This window comes from Tympanuchus pallidicinctus, unplaced genomic scaffold, assembly GCF_026119805.1.
Source record: "Tympanuchus pallidicinctus isolate F22 unplaced genomic scaffold, pur_lepc_1.0 scaffold7, whole genome shotgun sequence".
NCBI classification, from domain to species: Eukaryota; Metazoa; Chordata; class Aves; order Galliformes; family Phasianidae; genus Tympanuchus; species Tympanuchus pallidicinctus.
In genome coordinates, this window is record NW_026294791.1 from 10,262,414 (window position 1) to 10,278,024 (window position 15,611).

Below are 15,611 nucleotides of genomic sequence, written 5' to 3' on the forward strand. Positions count from 1 at the left end.
AGGGCCATAAACACATCTGGGAGGAAGCTGGAAGCAGCAGAAAGTCTGGCTTTCCTTGACCGCCTTCCAGCCTGTCTCCCTCTTTCCTGTTTCAGAAACCGTCTGTCCTTGAGCTACACCCAGGGGAAAGATGAGGGCCTCACCATGGCTGCAGCCACACCGTATGCTGAGGGACCTTGTAAGGCCACAGTGGGCTCAGGCAGGCGCAGGGCAGGGGTAAATGCATGGTATTCCTGAGGAAATCACGGCAATCTTTACCCACTTGACCACACACTGCTCTGCATGCGGTGTATTGAGCTGTTCCCATGTGAAAGCCTGGCCTGCCGGGGAGAAAGATCCATGTTTTGGTGTGTCCCAAGCCCATGCTGTATCCGGCCAAAAATCTAAAGCACACATGGAGAGGAAAGGGAAATCCATTCATCGCTTCCGACTATTTACAGTGCGCTCTGGGGCTGTATGGGGCCCAAGCAGTGCAGAGTGATGGCAGCAGACAGGGACTGTGCTGTGCCACCTCAGCGCCTGGCTGCCATATGCTGCCACCAGCAGCTCCCCGAGTGATGAAGAGACCCTGAAAAATGGGCACTGCGTACAGCTGCCTACATTTGCCCTGTAAGACACAGAATTGTTGGGTTGGAAAAGACCTCTAAGATCACCCAGTCCAACCTCAACCCACCCCATCATGCCCACTGACCACCTCCCTCAGCAGGGAGTATAGGCAAGGGAGTCAGTCTTTGGGAGACCCGAGGGCAGGGTCGTCTTTAAATGATGAACGTGTGTCCTTGGCTGCCTCAACCTGAACACAGGGGCTAATTACAGCAGCTGATTCCTCCTGCAGTTGGTGTTGCTACGCCTGTCAATCCAAAGCTTGTTTGCAAGCTCTTCAGGTCAGGGACTCATCAGTGAGCTCAGTACAGCTGCAGGAAGGGGGACAGATAGGTGAATACATAAATAGATGGCTGCTTCCTATAGTTTACTGGTGGTAGAGGTCAGTCATGCTCAGAGCTATAATTGCTATTGTGCCATCTCATGCTTACCCATGTTTGAGATGGCCAGTGTGTGCCACGATCAGCAGCGGCACAGCCATGCAGGCAGAACAATAGACTGTGATGCACTTTGTGAAATGTTGTCCAACATGATGAATCATTGTGATAAAGGGATTATTGATGTGGAACAAGCACACTTTGTGGGGATACTCTGCAAAGCAGGCCTTGCAGCACGCTCCTTGGAGAGCAAAGCACATATCCACTAGCTGCATGAAGGGGAAGCAGGGCATTGCTGTGGTCTGCTGGGGAGCTGGATCCATTAACCATCAACTCCCCACACTAGGCAGATCTTGGGGATCCATGAAGGAACCAGAGCCAACCACACCTACAGAATCATAGAATCACAGAATCATATGCATCGGAAGGGACCCTTAAAGACCATCTAGTCCAACTCCCCTGCAAAGCTACAGCTCCATCAGGTGCTCAGAGCCTGGTCCAGCCTGACCTTGAATGTCTCCAAAGATGGGGAAACATCTTCCTTTGCTTTTTTTTTTTTTCCTGGAGGTTTCTATTTGTGCAGATCCCTTGAGTTGGAGGCAGGAAGGAGACTCTCCAGGAGGTTTCATGGGGACATTCAGCAATGGCCCTGCATCTCCTGGCAAGGAACCAGCAACCCCAGCGCAGCCGTGCCCACCACACCTCTAACATGGAAAGACCACAGCGTGCACGGAACACCTGAATTTCTGCTGGACTCACAGCCCTGAATTTTTCTGCTGAATCACATTAGACTTAAAAAAAAAAAAAAAAAAAAGATGACAAAAATACCCCTTTTTGTTACCATTTGCACATTTTAATCCAAAGCACTGCATGCCAGAAACCATCGTGTGCTGATACGTTTCCTGATAGGAAACGTGAACACCCTGCATGTCCACCCATGGCTGCCTCAGCAGCGCTGCTAGCACTGCCTTTCTGGAGGCCTGCTCTGCCCTCCGTGCACAGCACCCCCAGGGGTGCCCTGCAAGGGAGGCTAAAGGCTGCCGCCAGCACCGCGGCCACGGAGAGACGGTGCCACCTCCGTGCCCACCTCCTGCCCTGCCCCAGCCCCGGAGCAGCCCAGGGCGCGGTGGTTAATGTGTAAGCCACACCGCCGCCTCTCTCCGCGCCTCAGGGCTGCAGGAGGGAATGTGGCCGCCAGGCTGGCCCCGGGCGAGCGGCGCCGTGGGGCATCGAGGTAGCCGCGGCCTGCCCACGAACGGCCATCCCCGTCACCGCCGCACCTCACCGGCGCGGCTGGCTGCACCGCCTGCCCTCAAACTTGTTTTTCTGCCCCGCAGCTTCCTGGAGCTCGATGGCTCCCACCGGCCTGCTGGGTTTCTGCGGCCTGCTCTGCGCCTGGGGAGCGGCGGCGGCGGGACGGCCGTGCGGCCTGCATCATCAGGTAGGGGCAGGGGCTTGGGACAGGTGTGCGGGCGGTGGTGTTCCCGATGACTGCAGGAGCACTGCAGGCGGGACTGGCAAGGGCTCGTCTGGGCTTTTGTGCTGCCGGCTCCAGGCATTGCTCGTCTGCAGCGACGCAGCGTCCCTGAGGGGCCCCGGCCAAAAGCGGCTGTGTGCCAGGTTTGCGTCGCTGCAGGGAGCCCCTGCTTACACATGGGGTGACACGGTTACTGCAGCAGAGTGACAGTGACGCCCTCAGAAGGCAGAGGGCCCACCTCAGCAGCTCTTTCCCCAGGGATGGGCTGACTGCAGCAGGAAGAGCCTCCTGCACGCTCCAAGCTCCCTTCCGAGAAACATCACCGGCTTAGACCTCTCCTTCAACAGCTTGGTCATGCCGCAGCGTGGGACACTCTTGACGCATTTCCCTTCCCTGCTCTCCCTCAACCTCTCCAGCAACGCCCTGCTCACACTGCACCCCGCCGTCTTCTCCAACGTCAGGGCACTATGCCTACTGGACCTGAGCAACTGCAGCATCACCTACCTCCACACAGACGCTTTCAAGGGCTTGGAAAACTTGCAAACCCTGCTTCTAAGAAACAACAGTTTGCGAGAGCTGGAGGTCCCGTTGTTTCTGCCGCTGAGAAGTCTCCTCCACCTGAACCTGCAGAACAATGCACTGATGTCCGTGGACACTTTGATGTTGCAGCTGATGGAAGCCATCCCATGGGTCCAGCTGGATGGAAACCCCTGGGTGTGTGACTGTGTCACATATCCCTTACAGCAGTGGCTGAAGCGCAGGCAAGGTGAGAGGTGGGAGGTGGGTGTCAGGATGGGTTTGGGATGAGAGGGATCCTGGAAAGGGAATTTGGTCCTTCTGCTCCAGCCCTAAGACTGCTCTCCTCCCTTCTGAGGGACAGCAAACTGAGACATAATGTCTCAGTTCTTCATTTTCAGGTACACACAGCATCCAACATTTCTGGGTATGACAGACAGGAGGAGAATATTCAGAGATCTATACTTCAGCCACTTTTCTTGGAAATTAACACTCCTAAATCCATATGCACGTATCTGCATGAAGTGCACAGATCTTCACAAGCATTCAACATCTCCTGAGGAACAGGATCAGGCTTTAGCCCCCCAAGCTTGGCTCCCAGGCAAGAGCAGCCCTGTGACCATGGGGTTTCTATCAATGTCCATGAATTTGGCATTGCCTAGTTAAGAAGAGCTGCTAGTGGTGGGCACACGCTCATACAGCTGTGCTTATTGGGGGCTCCATAGTCAGAGATTTTTTCCTCTAGTAGTGCCTTACACAGAGCTGAGGACTGACAAGGCTGGAGGGCAGCACTGGAAGTGCTTGAAAGCAAGAAGGGAATGCTTTCTCTAAGCTGGGGAGGGAACAGGTGAAGATCCCCTGTCCCACCTTAGCCTGTTGTCTCCCAGCCATGCATGTCACCTGTGCATCACCTTCGGAGCTGCAGGGACAGGACATCGCAACTCTGGATTCCTGGGAGCTGGGCTGCCAAAAAAGCCAGAGGTTTCCTCGAGATGTCAGCCCAGCACAGCAGACCACAGTTACAAACAACAACAGTAAGTTGGGTCAGGGAGAACTACCTTCCTCCTGTCCACCCCCAGGGGTGGCCTCCCCACCACAAGCAGCACTGTGAAGCATGCATGTGGTCAGCTGTGGTGGAGCACCTGCTGTGCCACAGCCCAGCCCTGATGAGCCTGTCCTCTGCTGCAGCCACCGCGCCACCTGCGGGGAAGGGAGGAAGGAGCTGGCCCTACCTAGTGGGCTTCCTAGTGGCTGCCATCAGCATCTCCATCCTGGTCGCTCTGGTTGCCAAGTGCAAGATCTGCCACAAGAACATCACCAGCTACCGCCACCGACCGCTGCCTGAAACCAGCTCGATTGGAGGCGGCCCCTTGGAAGAGGGCACTGGCTGGGATAGAGGCTCCTCAGGCTGGGGTCACAGTGAGAACCCCCCTGTGTCCAATATCACCGGCCTGCATGTTGAGGATGATGATGGCTTCATCGAGGACAACTACATTCAGCCCAGTGAGCAGCTGCCGGAGGAAGAGGAAAGAGAGTCGCACATCTCCATATGAGGCTGCAGTCCCTCTCCATCCCCATGCCCCATCTCCTTCCTGCCATTTCCACCTACCCTTGGCTTTTGTCCCCATGCAGATGGGGGCAGGAGGGAAGGAGTGGGGTGAAGGTGTCCCTGTGCCCTGCTGTGACACCAGCAGAGCTGTGCTGGCTTGGAGACACCAGATGTGCTGCTGTTCTCCCAGTCTTGCTTGGGTACTGAGGATGAACAGGATGATCTTGATTGCAGCTGGGCAAGGCAAGATGCCCAGGGATGGGTCCTCCCCTCTCCCTGTCCCACTGCTCCTTGTGGGGACTTGGGCACCAGCCCCTCTGCCCCATGGCACTGGACCTGGCTCTGCTCTGTCCCCACTCTGTTGTCACTCTGGGAGCAATTAAAGCATGATTCAACCCTGCCTCTGTCTATGATGGTTTGCTGGGGCTCCCCCCATGGCCCCACATCTGGCCAGTGGTGTGTGGCAGCCTGACCTCTACATTTGTCTCAGATGGCCGATCATTTTGTCAACAAACTTTTATTGCTTACACTGCAAGGATTTCCTGTGTCAGTCCTACATGTGGGGCAGTACAGCTTCTATCCCACTGACTCCTTGTGAGGAGGATCCCACAGGGCTGGCTGCCCTGTCTTGGGCATGGGATGTCCCACAGAGCAGTGCTGCCAGGACCCTCCAGCTCCCCATCCTCTGCTGTGACTTGCTACCTGATCCTCTTTGTGCTGGCATCACATTCGTTCCTCCTGCAGCAGCCATTTGGTGTTCACACTGATGCTGTCAACAAGGCGTGCAATTGATCAGTTTACTGAGTGATAAAACAGGTAAAGTGATGCTGAACAATCTGGATGAGCTGAAAGCACCCCATTTGCACTGTGGATGGCAGGAGTGAATTATCCTTGCATGGGAAGGCTCTGTTGGCAGCGTTTGCTTCCAGTACTGTGTGAGCCACTGGGGCTGGGTGCTCAGGAAGCAGCTCCACAGCTGTCTTCTGGCAGGACAGTCTCTTTCCTGCACTCTGCTGCACCCTCCAGCTGTTTTAAAACACAGAGAGCTTAGGAACTGAGGTCTTTGGGCTTTCCAGGTGAAAGCATGAAAATAATTAGGAAAATGGGAGGTCCCATTTGCCAGGCTTCCTCCTCCAGCCCAGGTAATTGCTCATTATGGCTCTGGAAGGGTAGTACTAGTTAGTAGGAGATGGGTGCTTTTCATCTGCATTTGATTTCAGTCAGAACTCCTCAGCCTCAGGAGGAGGCCTCAAGGGCTGCTGCAGCTTCTGCTCCTGTGCACAGGCAGTGATAGCCTGCACCTTTGACTAAGCAGCTACTATGAAAACCTTCTCCCTCCACCTCTGGTGACTGCTCCGGGCAGCAGCAGGACCTCCAGTCACCTTTCCTAGTTTTCTGATGACAATGCCATGAGACTGAGAGGCTCTCTGCTCTGCCACTTCCATGGGGCAAATAGAACTGCAGGGTGCTCCCTGGACCCACTGTCGCACAGTTTGGCCCTGCTGCAGACCATGCTCAGGATGGGATGTGGATGCTGCCTTGGTTTGCTCAGGTGTTGCTGTGCTCTTTGTGTCACGAGACAAGAGACCTGCAGCATAACTTTTGTTGTTGTTCAAACAAACCAGTAATGTGGTCTTGTACACCCTGTGCTTGTGCGTTGCTGCAAGATTCCTGCTAGTGTTTCTCCAGCATTTTTTCCTGCTGGCTGTCTCCTCTGTTTTCCCTTTTCTTGCAGCAAGACGTGCTAGAAGGGCACCTAGAACGTCTGCAGTGGCAGGTAGGCACGTGTGCTGCCATGAAATGGCCACCTCTCACGGGACTGATTGCACAGCCACCATCGTAGCATTTTACAACTATTCTAATTGCTGCATTCCTGTCATCTCTGTGGTGAGATGTCACAGCTCACTGTCCCTAAAAGTTTGGGAACCTCCGCCCTGTCCCTCAGGGGAATGCCTTCCTGCAGCCCTGCCACAAGGCTGACTCCCCACTGCTGACTGCTTCGTTATTGTCTTTTCCTTTACTTCTCTTCTTACTAAGATGTTTACACAACACAGTTTATACAAAAGCAAATAACACACCTCAGAGAATGTAAAGCAAAGGGCACTACTGGAGCAGGCATTCCAGGCACTAAGCAGAGAGGAAGCTTAGAGCATTTCTCAGGCAAGGAACATGTTGCCTGAAACTATGAAGAGATGGAAACCCAGAGCCTTGTTTCAGTGGTCAGTCAGTTCTCTCTCTTATATGCCTTATCTATATAAACTGAGCACTTCCTGGCTTAATTTTGCAGTCACTGCTCAGTGTTTTGTCGTCTGAGCTCATCTTAAGAGCCCCTTACTGTCTGTGCCCTTCACTCTGAAAATATGATGCAAAAAATGCTGCAATTCTTGGAAATTTCTAGCATCTTTCAGGTCAGATAGAAGAGGAAGTTTAAATGCTTCCTGAAGGAACAGGACTGGAAAAATGCATTTCATTTTGGACACTAGCTCCTGAGATTTTCAACACACGTTTTATGACTAGAACTCTTACTGGACCCATATTTTACTTTTGATCTCATCAGTGTGTTAGAGGAGATTAAACATACAAGTACTTCCCAGATTGTTTTACTCAGAATCTCACTTACTTGCCAAGTGGTGAGTTGCTTGTCTACTTTGACCCCATGTGGAAGTCCCCAGTTTACCCTTTAACCAATCTGCGTGGATGCTTTCCTGACATGGGGCTGTGCAGCCCTGGTGCCTGCCTCTAGCAGCTCATGTGTGCCAGGGAAAATGGGAAAAATGCATCTGGACTGCAGAGCTGGGGACACCAGAGGGGCAGAGCAGAAAGGAGGAGCCTCTTCATACCAGGGTCATCCTGGAAGCTGCCAAAGGCTGAAGGCCTGCAGTTCAGACAGGCGGAAGTGAGCAGCAGCAGCTATGCAGGCAGACTGGTTCCAGGCTCGCTGGAGGCAGCAGCAGCTACCACCTGGCTCAGGGCTCAGCCCCACCGCAGGTAAAGCAGCTACTCTGTCAACAAAGAGATTGGCACTGTTACAACCGGGTGCCTTTGTGTGCTTCCCTGTAGCTCCTTATAGGGGCATGGCAGTAAGATCTTAAGTTCATAAAGTCTAAGGGGGACCAGCTGTGGCTCGGTCCTAAAGCAGAGGGAGATGCACGAGCATCAGGAGGATGGAATCATGTACCAGGAGATAAGTACATGCAGTTTGGTGTGAGGGGACTTTGCCGTGAGGGCAGAGGAACTGAAACTGCAGCTATTGTGATTCCTGCTCTGAGAAGAGGTCAGCTCTGCACAGCCCTGAGATCTCCTGTTTGGAAGAAAGGCCACAGTGAAGCACCATCTTTTGGCACGGCCAAATTCTGCAACACTTTATTATGTATTTCCATGCACAACACAGGAAATGAGAAAGGAACAAAACAGTAATGCTTCTGCAGGAGGTGAGTCAGTGCAGCCACTCCATCAGGGCAGCCAGGCACCCTAACCTCCCAGCTCAGAGGCAGCCCGTTCTCACACGTTTCTTCCTTGGGCAGGGATTTGGTCACCAAGCATCTTTTCCTGGCAGAGTTCACGTGTGCACATTCTGAAGGGGCTTTGAATGGAAGGATTCACATTGGCAGGCAGGCAGCACGGAGCTGCGAGCTGGGCACAGGCATGCATCTGCCAGAGGTGCCCAGATGTGCAAAACAGCAGGTTGGGAAAGCTGGAAGCAATTGCAAAGGTGGGCAGAAGTGGTGCATCTTGGTGTAACTGCATGTGCAGCCACACAGATGTGCAGAGCAGCAGCTGTGGGTTATATAAAACTTCTGACCAGCTGCAGCCCTTCCCCCAATATTGCACACAGCATCCTTGGGGCGAGCAGCTCTATGGCGAAGGACTGCTCTCTTCTGCACAAATGCAGAGCATTTAGCACAGAAAGACCTGAGCTTATTGACACCCTCTTAATTTTTGGGCAGATTAAGGGAAGTGATCCAGAGAGAAGGAAACAGCGGTTTAATAAGATCTACAGACGATATGAAAGTGACAGAAGAAAATACAGAAATAACAGATCCAGAAAAGAAAAACCATCACAATGTTCCCATATTCTGGGGAAAATAATCCAAAGCTTCTGGGGGAGGGAAAGTCAGTAGGAGCAGGGCAGGACCAGATGAATAAAGACGTGCCCTTGTGATCTGAGTGCATCAGGTATGGTAAGCTCTGGAGCTTGTCCAGCTGAACCTGGTGGGGCTCACAGATGCCCTGGGTGTACCACAGGCAGTGACATATGGTATTCCTAAGGGAATGAGCTATTGTCCTCTTCAAAGTAAATTTGCTACCAGACACACACACAAAAGAATAGTTCAGTCTTGTTCTATTAGAGATCCAAATTCTCACGGGTAACTTGGAAAATTATGGGCAAAAATAGTGGTTGGAGCAGAGCAGCACAGATCTGGGGGAGATGAGAGCACATAGGAAGATGCAGAGAAAGAAAGTTTGCAGTGGAACAGCATGGCTGGGAAGGTTAGGATCGGTGCCTATGGAAAGTGCAGGAGCAGTGAAATGGTTTGTGGGCCCAGGGAGGGAATGAAAATGTTGAGAGGTAAATTGTCCTCAATTCACAGGGAAGGTTTCTGAGGTTTCTAAGGGTGAGCTGTAAGCCTACCTCTAGGAAAGGCACTCAGTGGTAGGTACCTCATAGAGGCACAGCACCAGAGCTCTGGGTAAGGGACAGAATGGCAGCACTGCTGCACAGCACAGCTGCCATGCCAACTCCCATCGGGTCTGTGCTGGGGGACCTGGAGTTGAAGAAACCCCAGTTCTGGTCTTTGGGCATCCCAGCAGCACAACCCCAGCAATGGCACCTCTCTGTCCTTAACTTGCAGGGCTGCAGTGCACTGGTGCAATCACTGAGCCTCCCAACACACAGTGTACAAAGCTGACAGTCCACCACGGCCCCTACACCAACACCCTCTGGTCATCCCTCTGATAAGGCTCAGACAATGGTGAGGCTGCAGCAAAGTGATATCGGGAAAGACGTTGGCATCACAAAAACAAAGGACATTTCAGACACAGAATCTCCCACAAATCCCCCCACAGGAGATTTCTTAGGAGCTGGGTTGGGATTATAGCGCTTCTCATTATAGAAAATTGAAACCCCTTCTGCCAGGAGAAGCACGACCCAGGGAATTGCAGGAACCAGGCTCTGGGGTCCCCAAGGTGTGGGATGGGCTCACCTTGGCTCTGTGACAGCGGACGTGGTCACTAGAGCAGCAGCTACCGCAGGAGGATGTGCTGAGATAAAAGGCAAATAAAGCTCCCGATCAGGTCTCCAGACCTGTTGAGACAACCCAAGGTCCCTACCATACTGTGAGCCTGAGGTTCAGCAAATGCCAGTCGTCTTGGAAGAAAACATGGGGCACCACTCCTGCCCTTCCTTTGGGAAAGGCTGGCACAAGGACTGCTGAGGGCTGTATCCAGTGAGCCTCACGCAGGGCTGTCGCAGTGCAGATGCAGCAGCCACGGGTCAGATCAGGTTGGCCATGCTGGAGGTGGGAGGAAGCCGCCTGTTGGCAGCGAGGCGGCCAGAGATGGTGAAGACTCGGATCTCGCCGGTCTCCAAGCCACGGGGAGCAGCCTGGCAGCAGGAGGTGCAGAGCAAGTAGAGCAGCAGGCAGAGCAGCAGAGTGCTGCCAGCAGCCAGCAGGATGACCCCGCTGGTGAACATACTGGCCAGTGGCCGTGCTGGGCTGAGCTGCATGGTGGTGGTGGAGAGGATGGTGAGCACCACCCCACAGACCAGCAGCACCAGGGCACTAAGCAGCAACACCAGGCAGTCTGAGAAGCCCCCGCTCTTCAGGAGCTCTATCTGATGCCGGCTGCGGATGCAGTTCATGTCCTGTATTGCTGAGCTCAGCAGCTGCTTCAGCAGAACCAGCAGGGCCAGGAGGCACAGCGTGGTGCCCACTGCCAGCCGCCATTCCCCAGAGCGGCTGCTCGTGCTGTACAGCAGGATGATTCCCCCGATCCCACAAGCCAAGATCAGTACCACAGCCATCCCGTAGCACAGGATAGACTTCTTGGGGTCCTGGAACCACCAGAGCTCCACATGCTCCTCCAGGATGTTCCTCTGGATGTGGTCAGCATCCGCGGGCGTGCGGGGGGAGCTCAGGTCTGCCAGCTCCGGCATGGCAGGCAGCTGGTGTGGAGATGGTGGCACAGAGGAATGCGGACCCTCGCAGCAGAGGGAAGGTCAGAGCAGTGGTCCTTGCAAAGGCAGCTGCATTTCTCAAGTGGGGATGCCTCTGTCTTGTTCCTTAGAGCCTGGTGGCACACCCTTCCATGGCAGAGCTACCTGGAGAGCTACAGTCCATGTGCTGGGGCTGAGCCCACAATCTGAGCAGTGTTGCAGGATATGATGGAGCATTCCCAGAACAGCACCATGCAGGAATGTCCAAAGCTGCGTCCTTCCTTTATTGCGTGCTTCATCTGAAAGCCAAGAGAAAACAGCATTAAACAAAGACTCTGCCCCCCTGCATTGAACAATCCCCTGCCATAACCCAGATCTCAGTTCCTCCGGGCTGGCCCACAGACCTCCCTGATGCCCTCTCGAAAGCCCCATCGGCCACACCTGTCTTCCCTCAAGACCTCCCTGTGCCACGAAGGGATGTCAGTCAGCTCCAGTTCCTTTCACCAAGCCTTTGCTCAGAGCGAGTCCCCAGCTCCACAGCCCCACATGCTATGCACTGAAGCTACTGGCACGCTGCTGCCCATGGGCTCTACTTGCAGCTGGTGCTGGCAGCAGGGCAGGATGGAGCAAAGGCCAGTCCCCTCTGGGATAAAGCCCCATTCACAGCTCCCACTTCACATGCTCCTTCATCAGCATCAGCCTCTTGTCACCAACTGGCTCTGCTGCCCAGAATGACAATAGGAGGTGGGGGGGTCCAGTCTGAGGCTTAACCCTTGCAGTTCATTTGCTCAGCCCTTTCCCTGTCTCATTAGGAATCTCACTGCAGAAATGAGATGATTATACCTCTGGTGGGCTCAGCACTTCCTTGGAAAGAGCCCCAGAAGCAGCCAGGACCTGGCACTGCAATTCTCTCCTTCCTGCTCTTCCTGCTCCTAATGAGCCCTGCTTCTTGGGGCACATCCCCTCCCCTGCACCCTGACTCTCTTTCTGCCTCCCATTAATGCTTCTCTGTGCAGTTTTCTGCATTTGGAAACCACTTGCATTTCTCCCACACGATGTCCCACCCTGGCATGGGCACACCGCTGATACCTGAGGCAGGAAGTGCTTGGAGAGGACAGTCTGAGCCCATCAGGCATGGGACAGACCCTGAGCTACCTCCTGCTCCCCTCCCTGGAAGAGTAGCACAGGAGCCCAGATTCCCTGTGCCAGAGATGTCCCCTGACTGGGAGAACAGCCCTGTACCCCCCCTGCCCCAGTCAGCTCATTTGGAGACCACTGGCCCGTGTCTACCACAGCCCATTTACACAATGCGGGCACCCTGGGCTCATTACGGATCACTGGAGAACATCTGGGACCTCCGCACGTGGCACAGATCAGGGACCTTTTCTCCTGCAGCTTCCAGACACCCTTCTGAGACCACATCACCCCGTGCCACTTCAGCAGGGATGAACTGCTGCAGGGTGGAGCAGAGAGAGCCCAGTGGCGGGGTGCCCGGGCCTGCCGCCGCCTGACGGTGTCAGGCCACCCCTCCTGACTCACTGCCCGCAGCAGTGCCGCAGTGTGAGGTCACTATGGACGTGGCCTGGGCACGCTGCCAGCTGCCGCCACGTGTGCAGGAAGTCTCTGGCACTGTTGGCCTGCAGGCCTGGGCCCGGCTGTGCCACCATTTCCCTGCGTGGCCACTCAGCAGGGACAGGCTGGGCCCAGAGGGACGTAGGCTCTCGTTCTGAGGCTGTGTTGGCTGAGCACGCTGCTCTGTGCCCGCTGGCACCCAGTTTGCTTTCACAGAGATGTCTCACACCGCTGTGGGTCACTTGCAAAGAGGGGTGAGGGGACAACGAGCCCCGCAGCACTTCCCCAGTGCACAGCTCAGCACAACTTCCTCCTGCCTTTCCTTCTGCAGGCGCAGGGGAGCCTTATCTCATCCTCACCAGAGAGCGGGTGAGTTCAGCAGATAGCAGGTCGGTAGATTAGATCGAGATTTTGGACTAAGGGAACAGAAGGCTTGAAGAAGTGCAAAGCCTGCGGCCTTCTGCTGCTTGGCTGAAGTTGTGCATACAGTGGGGCTGTGAGGCGAGCAACAAAACCCACACAGCAGCAGAAACCACAATGAGGGAAAACACCACCAAAAAAAATCAAGCTACAGAACTGTATTCTCACATTGCTTTTTGGAGTTTAACCATTTTGATTTTTGTTTGCTCAGAACAGAGACCTCTCAGAGCATCTTGCTGCAGAATAAAATATGTTGCTTATTTTTTACCATTACATTAAGCTATAACAAAAGAATGATCTGGAGAGGTGAAATATGCCCCCTTGTTTCCTTGCATTTGACTGAATATGTCCTGGGAATATGTTCTTTTGCTCTGAGATCATCTGCAATTGCTCGGGCTTCTCAAAACTGTGAGGGTTTGTGTTCTCAATAAGGTTGTTTTTACACATGGAATCATGGAACAGTTTAGATGAGATGAGACCTTGTGAACTGCCTGCTTAAAGCAGAGGGCATCTCAAAGCTGCGGATCTGGGCAGGGATCAGACTAGATCTCACAGTGACTTTGCAGATGTGTTTCTTCACATGCAAGGAAGAAAGGAGAGGATCATCCCAACCCTATGCTGCTTTCTGATTGAAAGCCACATTCCAGAAAAAAACCTCACAGACTATCTCATTCCCCACTGCTTTCTGGCAGGTGGAGGAAGAACAGGAAAACACTGGGAACTCAGGAAAAGAACAAAACATTAGGAAATGTGAGCTTCTTTCCTTTTATTTTTTCCTACTCTGGCAATGTTCAGCTGGAATTGAGAGTTGTCATCAACAGGTTTCTGACCACTCCTGGCTGCAATTGTGAGACACACCTTTCCAACCATGGGGAACAGTGTGAGCACTTATTTATTTGCCTGTAGACTTTATATGTCTGACTGATATCTGGCAGATGATCACGGACTGTAAATTAACACATTCGTTTCAGAGTCACACACAGCTCAGCTGTTGAAATATTCCTGACTTCCCTCCTCCCCCAGAGCCCAGCGTATCCCATGAGACATGGCTCACCCACAGCATTCAGGGAAGCCTGGTGGTGGGACTGGCTCCTGCAGTGCTTCCAGCTTTGGGAAGTGTTTGCTTCAGCTGTGTGGATGACATGAGCATCACAGAGATGGAAGAAGTCTGGCAAACTTCTCTATAAAATGAACAGTAATACATACAGCGATTCACGTTAAGATGTAGGTGAGAGCCAAGAGAGCCTCACATCCCAAAGAAACACAAACCACCCTGTTCCCCATTTCTCCTGTCCATTGTGGTTTATTTTCCTCTTGGCAGCTCTGGCCATGAACTGTTTGGGATGGACCATCTCCTGCTCTGTGCCTCACGTTACCCCTCTCCCCACCGCACAGAAACCAGAAGCATACATATTTCATATTTTCTTATTTTTTTCATGCAATTTTTCCAGTTCCCTGAAGGGTCCAAGAGAAAGAAACTCATGTATGTTGTTTTATGTCCAAGTTATAGCCAATACACCAAGGTGAAGCTCAGAATGCTGTGATGCTCAAAGCCTTGTCTGTGTTCTCAGGATAGTGGACACCAGACTGTGCTTTCCCAGAAACAAGCATCCCACCCACCATCATTGGAGAAGCCTTGGTAAGGCCAGAGGTGATGGCAGACCAGCCCTTTCTTTCTCCAAGTCTGGGGACTCTGGAGATGAGGGTGGTGGAGAGCCTGTAATAACAGAAATCGAGATAGCTTTCTGATGTTCTGTGATAAAGATTCTCACTCCCCCTCCTCTCCACATAGGTAACAGGACCCAGCGTTCCTTCAGAGCTGTCTCGATTCCTCTTTGCCAAGGGAGGTCTGGGCGATCTCAGTGGGCAAGAACTCTGTGCCTGAGTGCTGAGAGGAGGCATTGTGGAGGCATAAGGCAGATCTGTTTGGAAGCACTTGCAAAACAGCCCTCAGATTTGCTGACAGCCTCTGCTAAAGTTTGACCCTTCCCACATAGCACTCAGAACAGGATCCTTCTCAGTAAGCCAGGCTCACTCACCTGCAGCTGACATGTTGCCCGCACCGCTCCTCTCTCCTGCTTGGCAGCACTGATGTTTTCAAGCTTTTCTTCTGCTGGATCAAGCTAGCAAAGGGACCTCCAGGGGAAAATCCCTTCCCTTCCTCTGGCACCTGCCAAGACACAGGTGCTCCTGCCTGTCCCTTCCTGGTGTGGCGCCAGCGTCAGCACCTGCGACAGGCTGTGAGCCCTCACTCCTGGCCCAGCAGGTGCATTCCCCAGCAGGGAGGTGGCTCAGCAAACCTGCTGCTGGCCTGGCCAGCCTCCAGAGGCACAGCTCCTTCCTCCCGCCTCCCCGAGCACCGTTCTGCAGTGCCCTGCTCCTGCAGAGTGGCTCATTTCCTCCCAGCTGCAAGCAAAGGGATGGGGAGAAGCTCCAAGAGGCAAGTGAGGAAGACTGCAGCCACGTTGGTAGCAATAGGTAAGACATGACTTAGAAAGTATTTGGTATTGTTTGGCCAGATGATCTCTTGGGAGATGTAGAAAGAAGCAAATGGTTCTGAACAGCATTCCTTGCCTGAGTAATGGCAAGGGGTCAGTTATTGTCACTTGTTTTTTTTTTAGCAGACCATGACATAAGAAGCTTAGGAGATGTTAACACAATGGATTCCAGTTAATGTGGCAGTTTCAGAAATTTGTCTGAGTAAAATCTTGAATCTTATGAAATGTAATCTATTGAATGCTTGGTGTCTTCAGCTTAAGATGACAAATGGAACATAATGGATATCCTCCTGCAAATGTTCTTGAACAATGACCTCATCTGTACCCTGACAAACCCATCCTCTTGGTGGGCCAGCTATCAAATATATCATCCAAGAAAAAGCCTCATTCAGCTTTCAGGATGGCAATGCATTTTCTAAAAAGCTGGCCTGTAACTTCACAA

General features: G+C 53.0%; 2 protein-coding genes across 5 annotated transcripts; one reads left to right on the forward strand and one right to left on the reverse strand.

Annotated features, from left to right (window-relative positions):
* The first annotated feature begins 2,088 nt into the window (after positions 1-2,088).
* CUNH1orf210 (chromosome unknown C1orf210 homolog) lies at positions 2,089-4,922 on the forward strand. 2 transcript variants are annotated; one of them, XM_052665792.1, is made up of 5 exons: positions 2,089-2,214; positions 2,318-2,421; positions 2,704-3,223; positions 3,861-4,007; positions 4,162-4,922. In XM_052665792.1, the coding sequence occupies exons 1-5, from the start codon at positions 2,166-2,168 to the stop codon at positions 4,524-4,526; spliced, it is 1,185 nt and encodes a 394-aa protein (XP_052521752.1). In that variant the 5' UTR covers positions 2,089-2,165; the 3' UTR covers positions 4,527-4,922. The 2 variants fall into 2 exon arrangements, with proteins under 2 accessions (XP_052521752.1, XP_052521754.1); XM_052665794.1 differs by having other exon boundaries at positions 2,716-3,223.
* A 2,652-nt stretch (positions 4,923-7,574) lies between these two features.
* TMEM125 (transmembrane protein 125) lies at positions 7,575-15,125 on the reverse strand. Of its 3 annotated transcripts, none has more exons than XM_052665797.1 (3): positions 14,711-15,125; positions 13,730-13,852; positions 7,575-10,978 (listed from the first exon to the last, which is right to left on the reverse strand). In XM_052665797.1, exon 3 carries the CDS (start codon positions 10,677-10,679, stop codon positions 10,017-10,019), a length of 663 nt encoding a protein of 220 aa, XP_052521757.1. In that variant the 5' UTR covers positions 10,680-10,978; positions 13,730-13,852; positions 14,711-15,125; the 3' UTR covers positions 7,575-10,016. The 3 variants fall into 3 exon arrangements, with proteins under 3 accessions (XP_052521757.1, XP_052521756.1, XP_052521758.1); XM_052665796.1 differs by having other exon boundaries at positions 13,726-13,852; XM_052665798.1 differs by lacking the exons at positions 13,730-13,852; positions 14,711-15,125 and adding an exon at positions 11,121-11,925.
* Between the last annotated feature and the right edge of the window lie 486 nt (positions 15,126-15,611).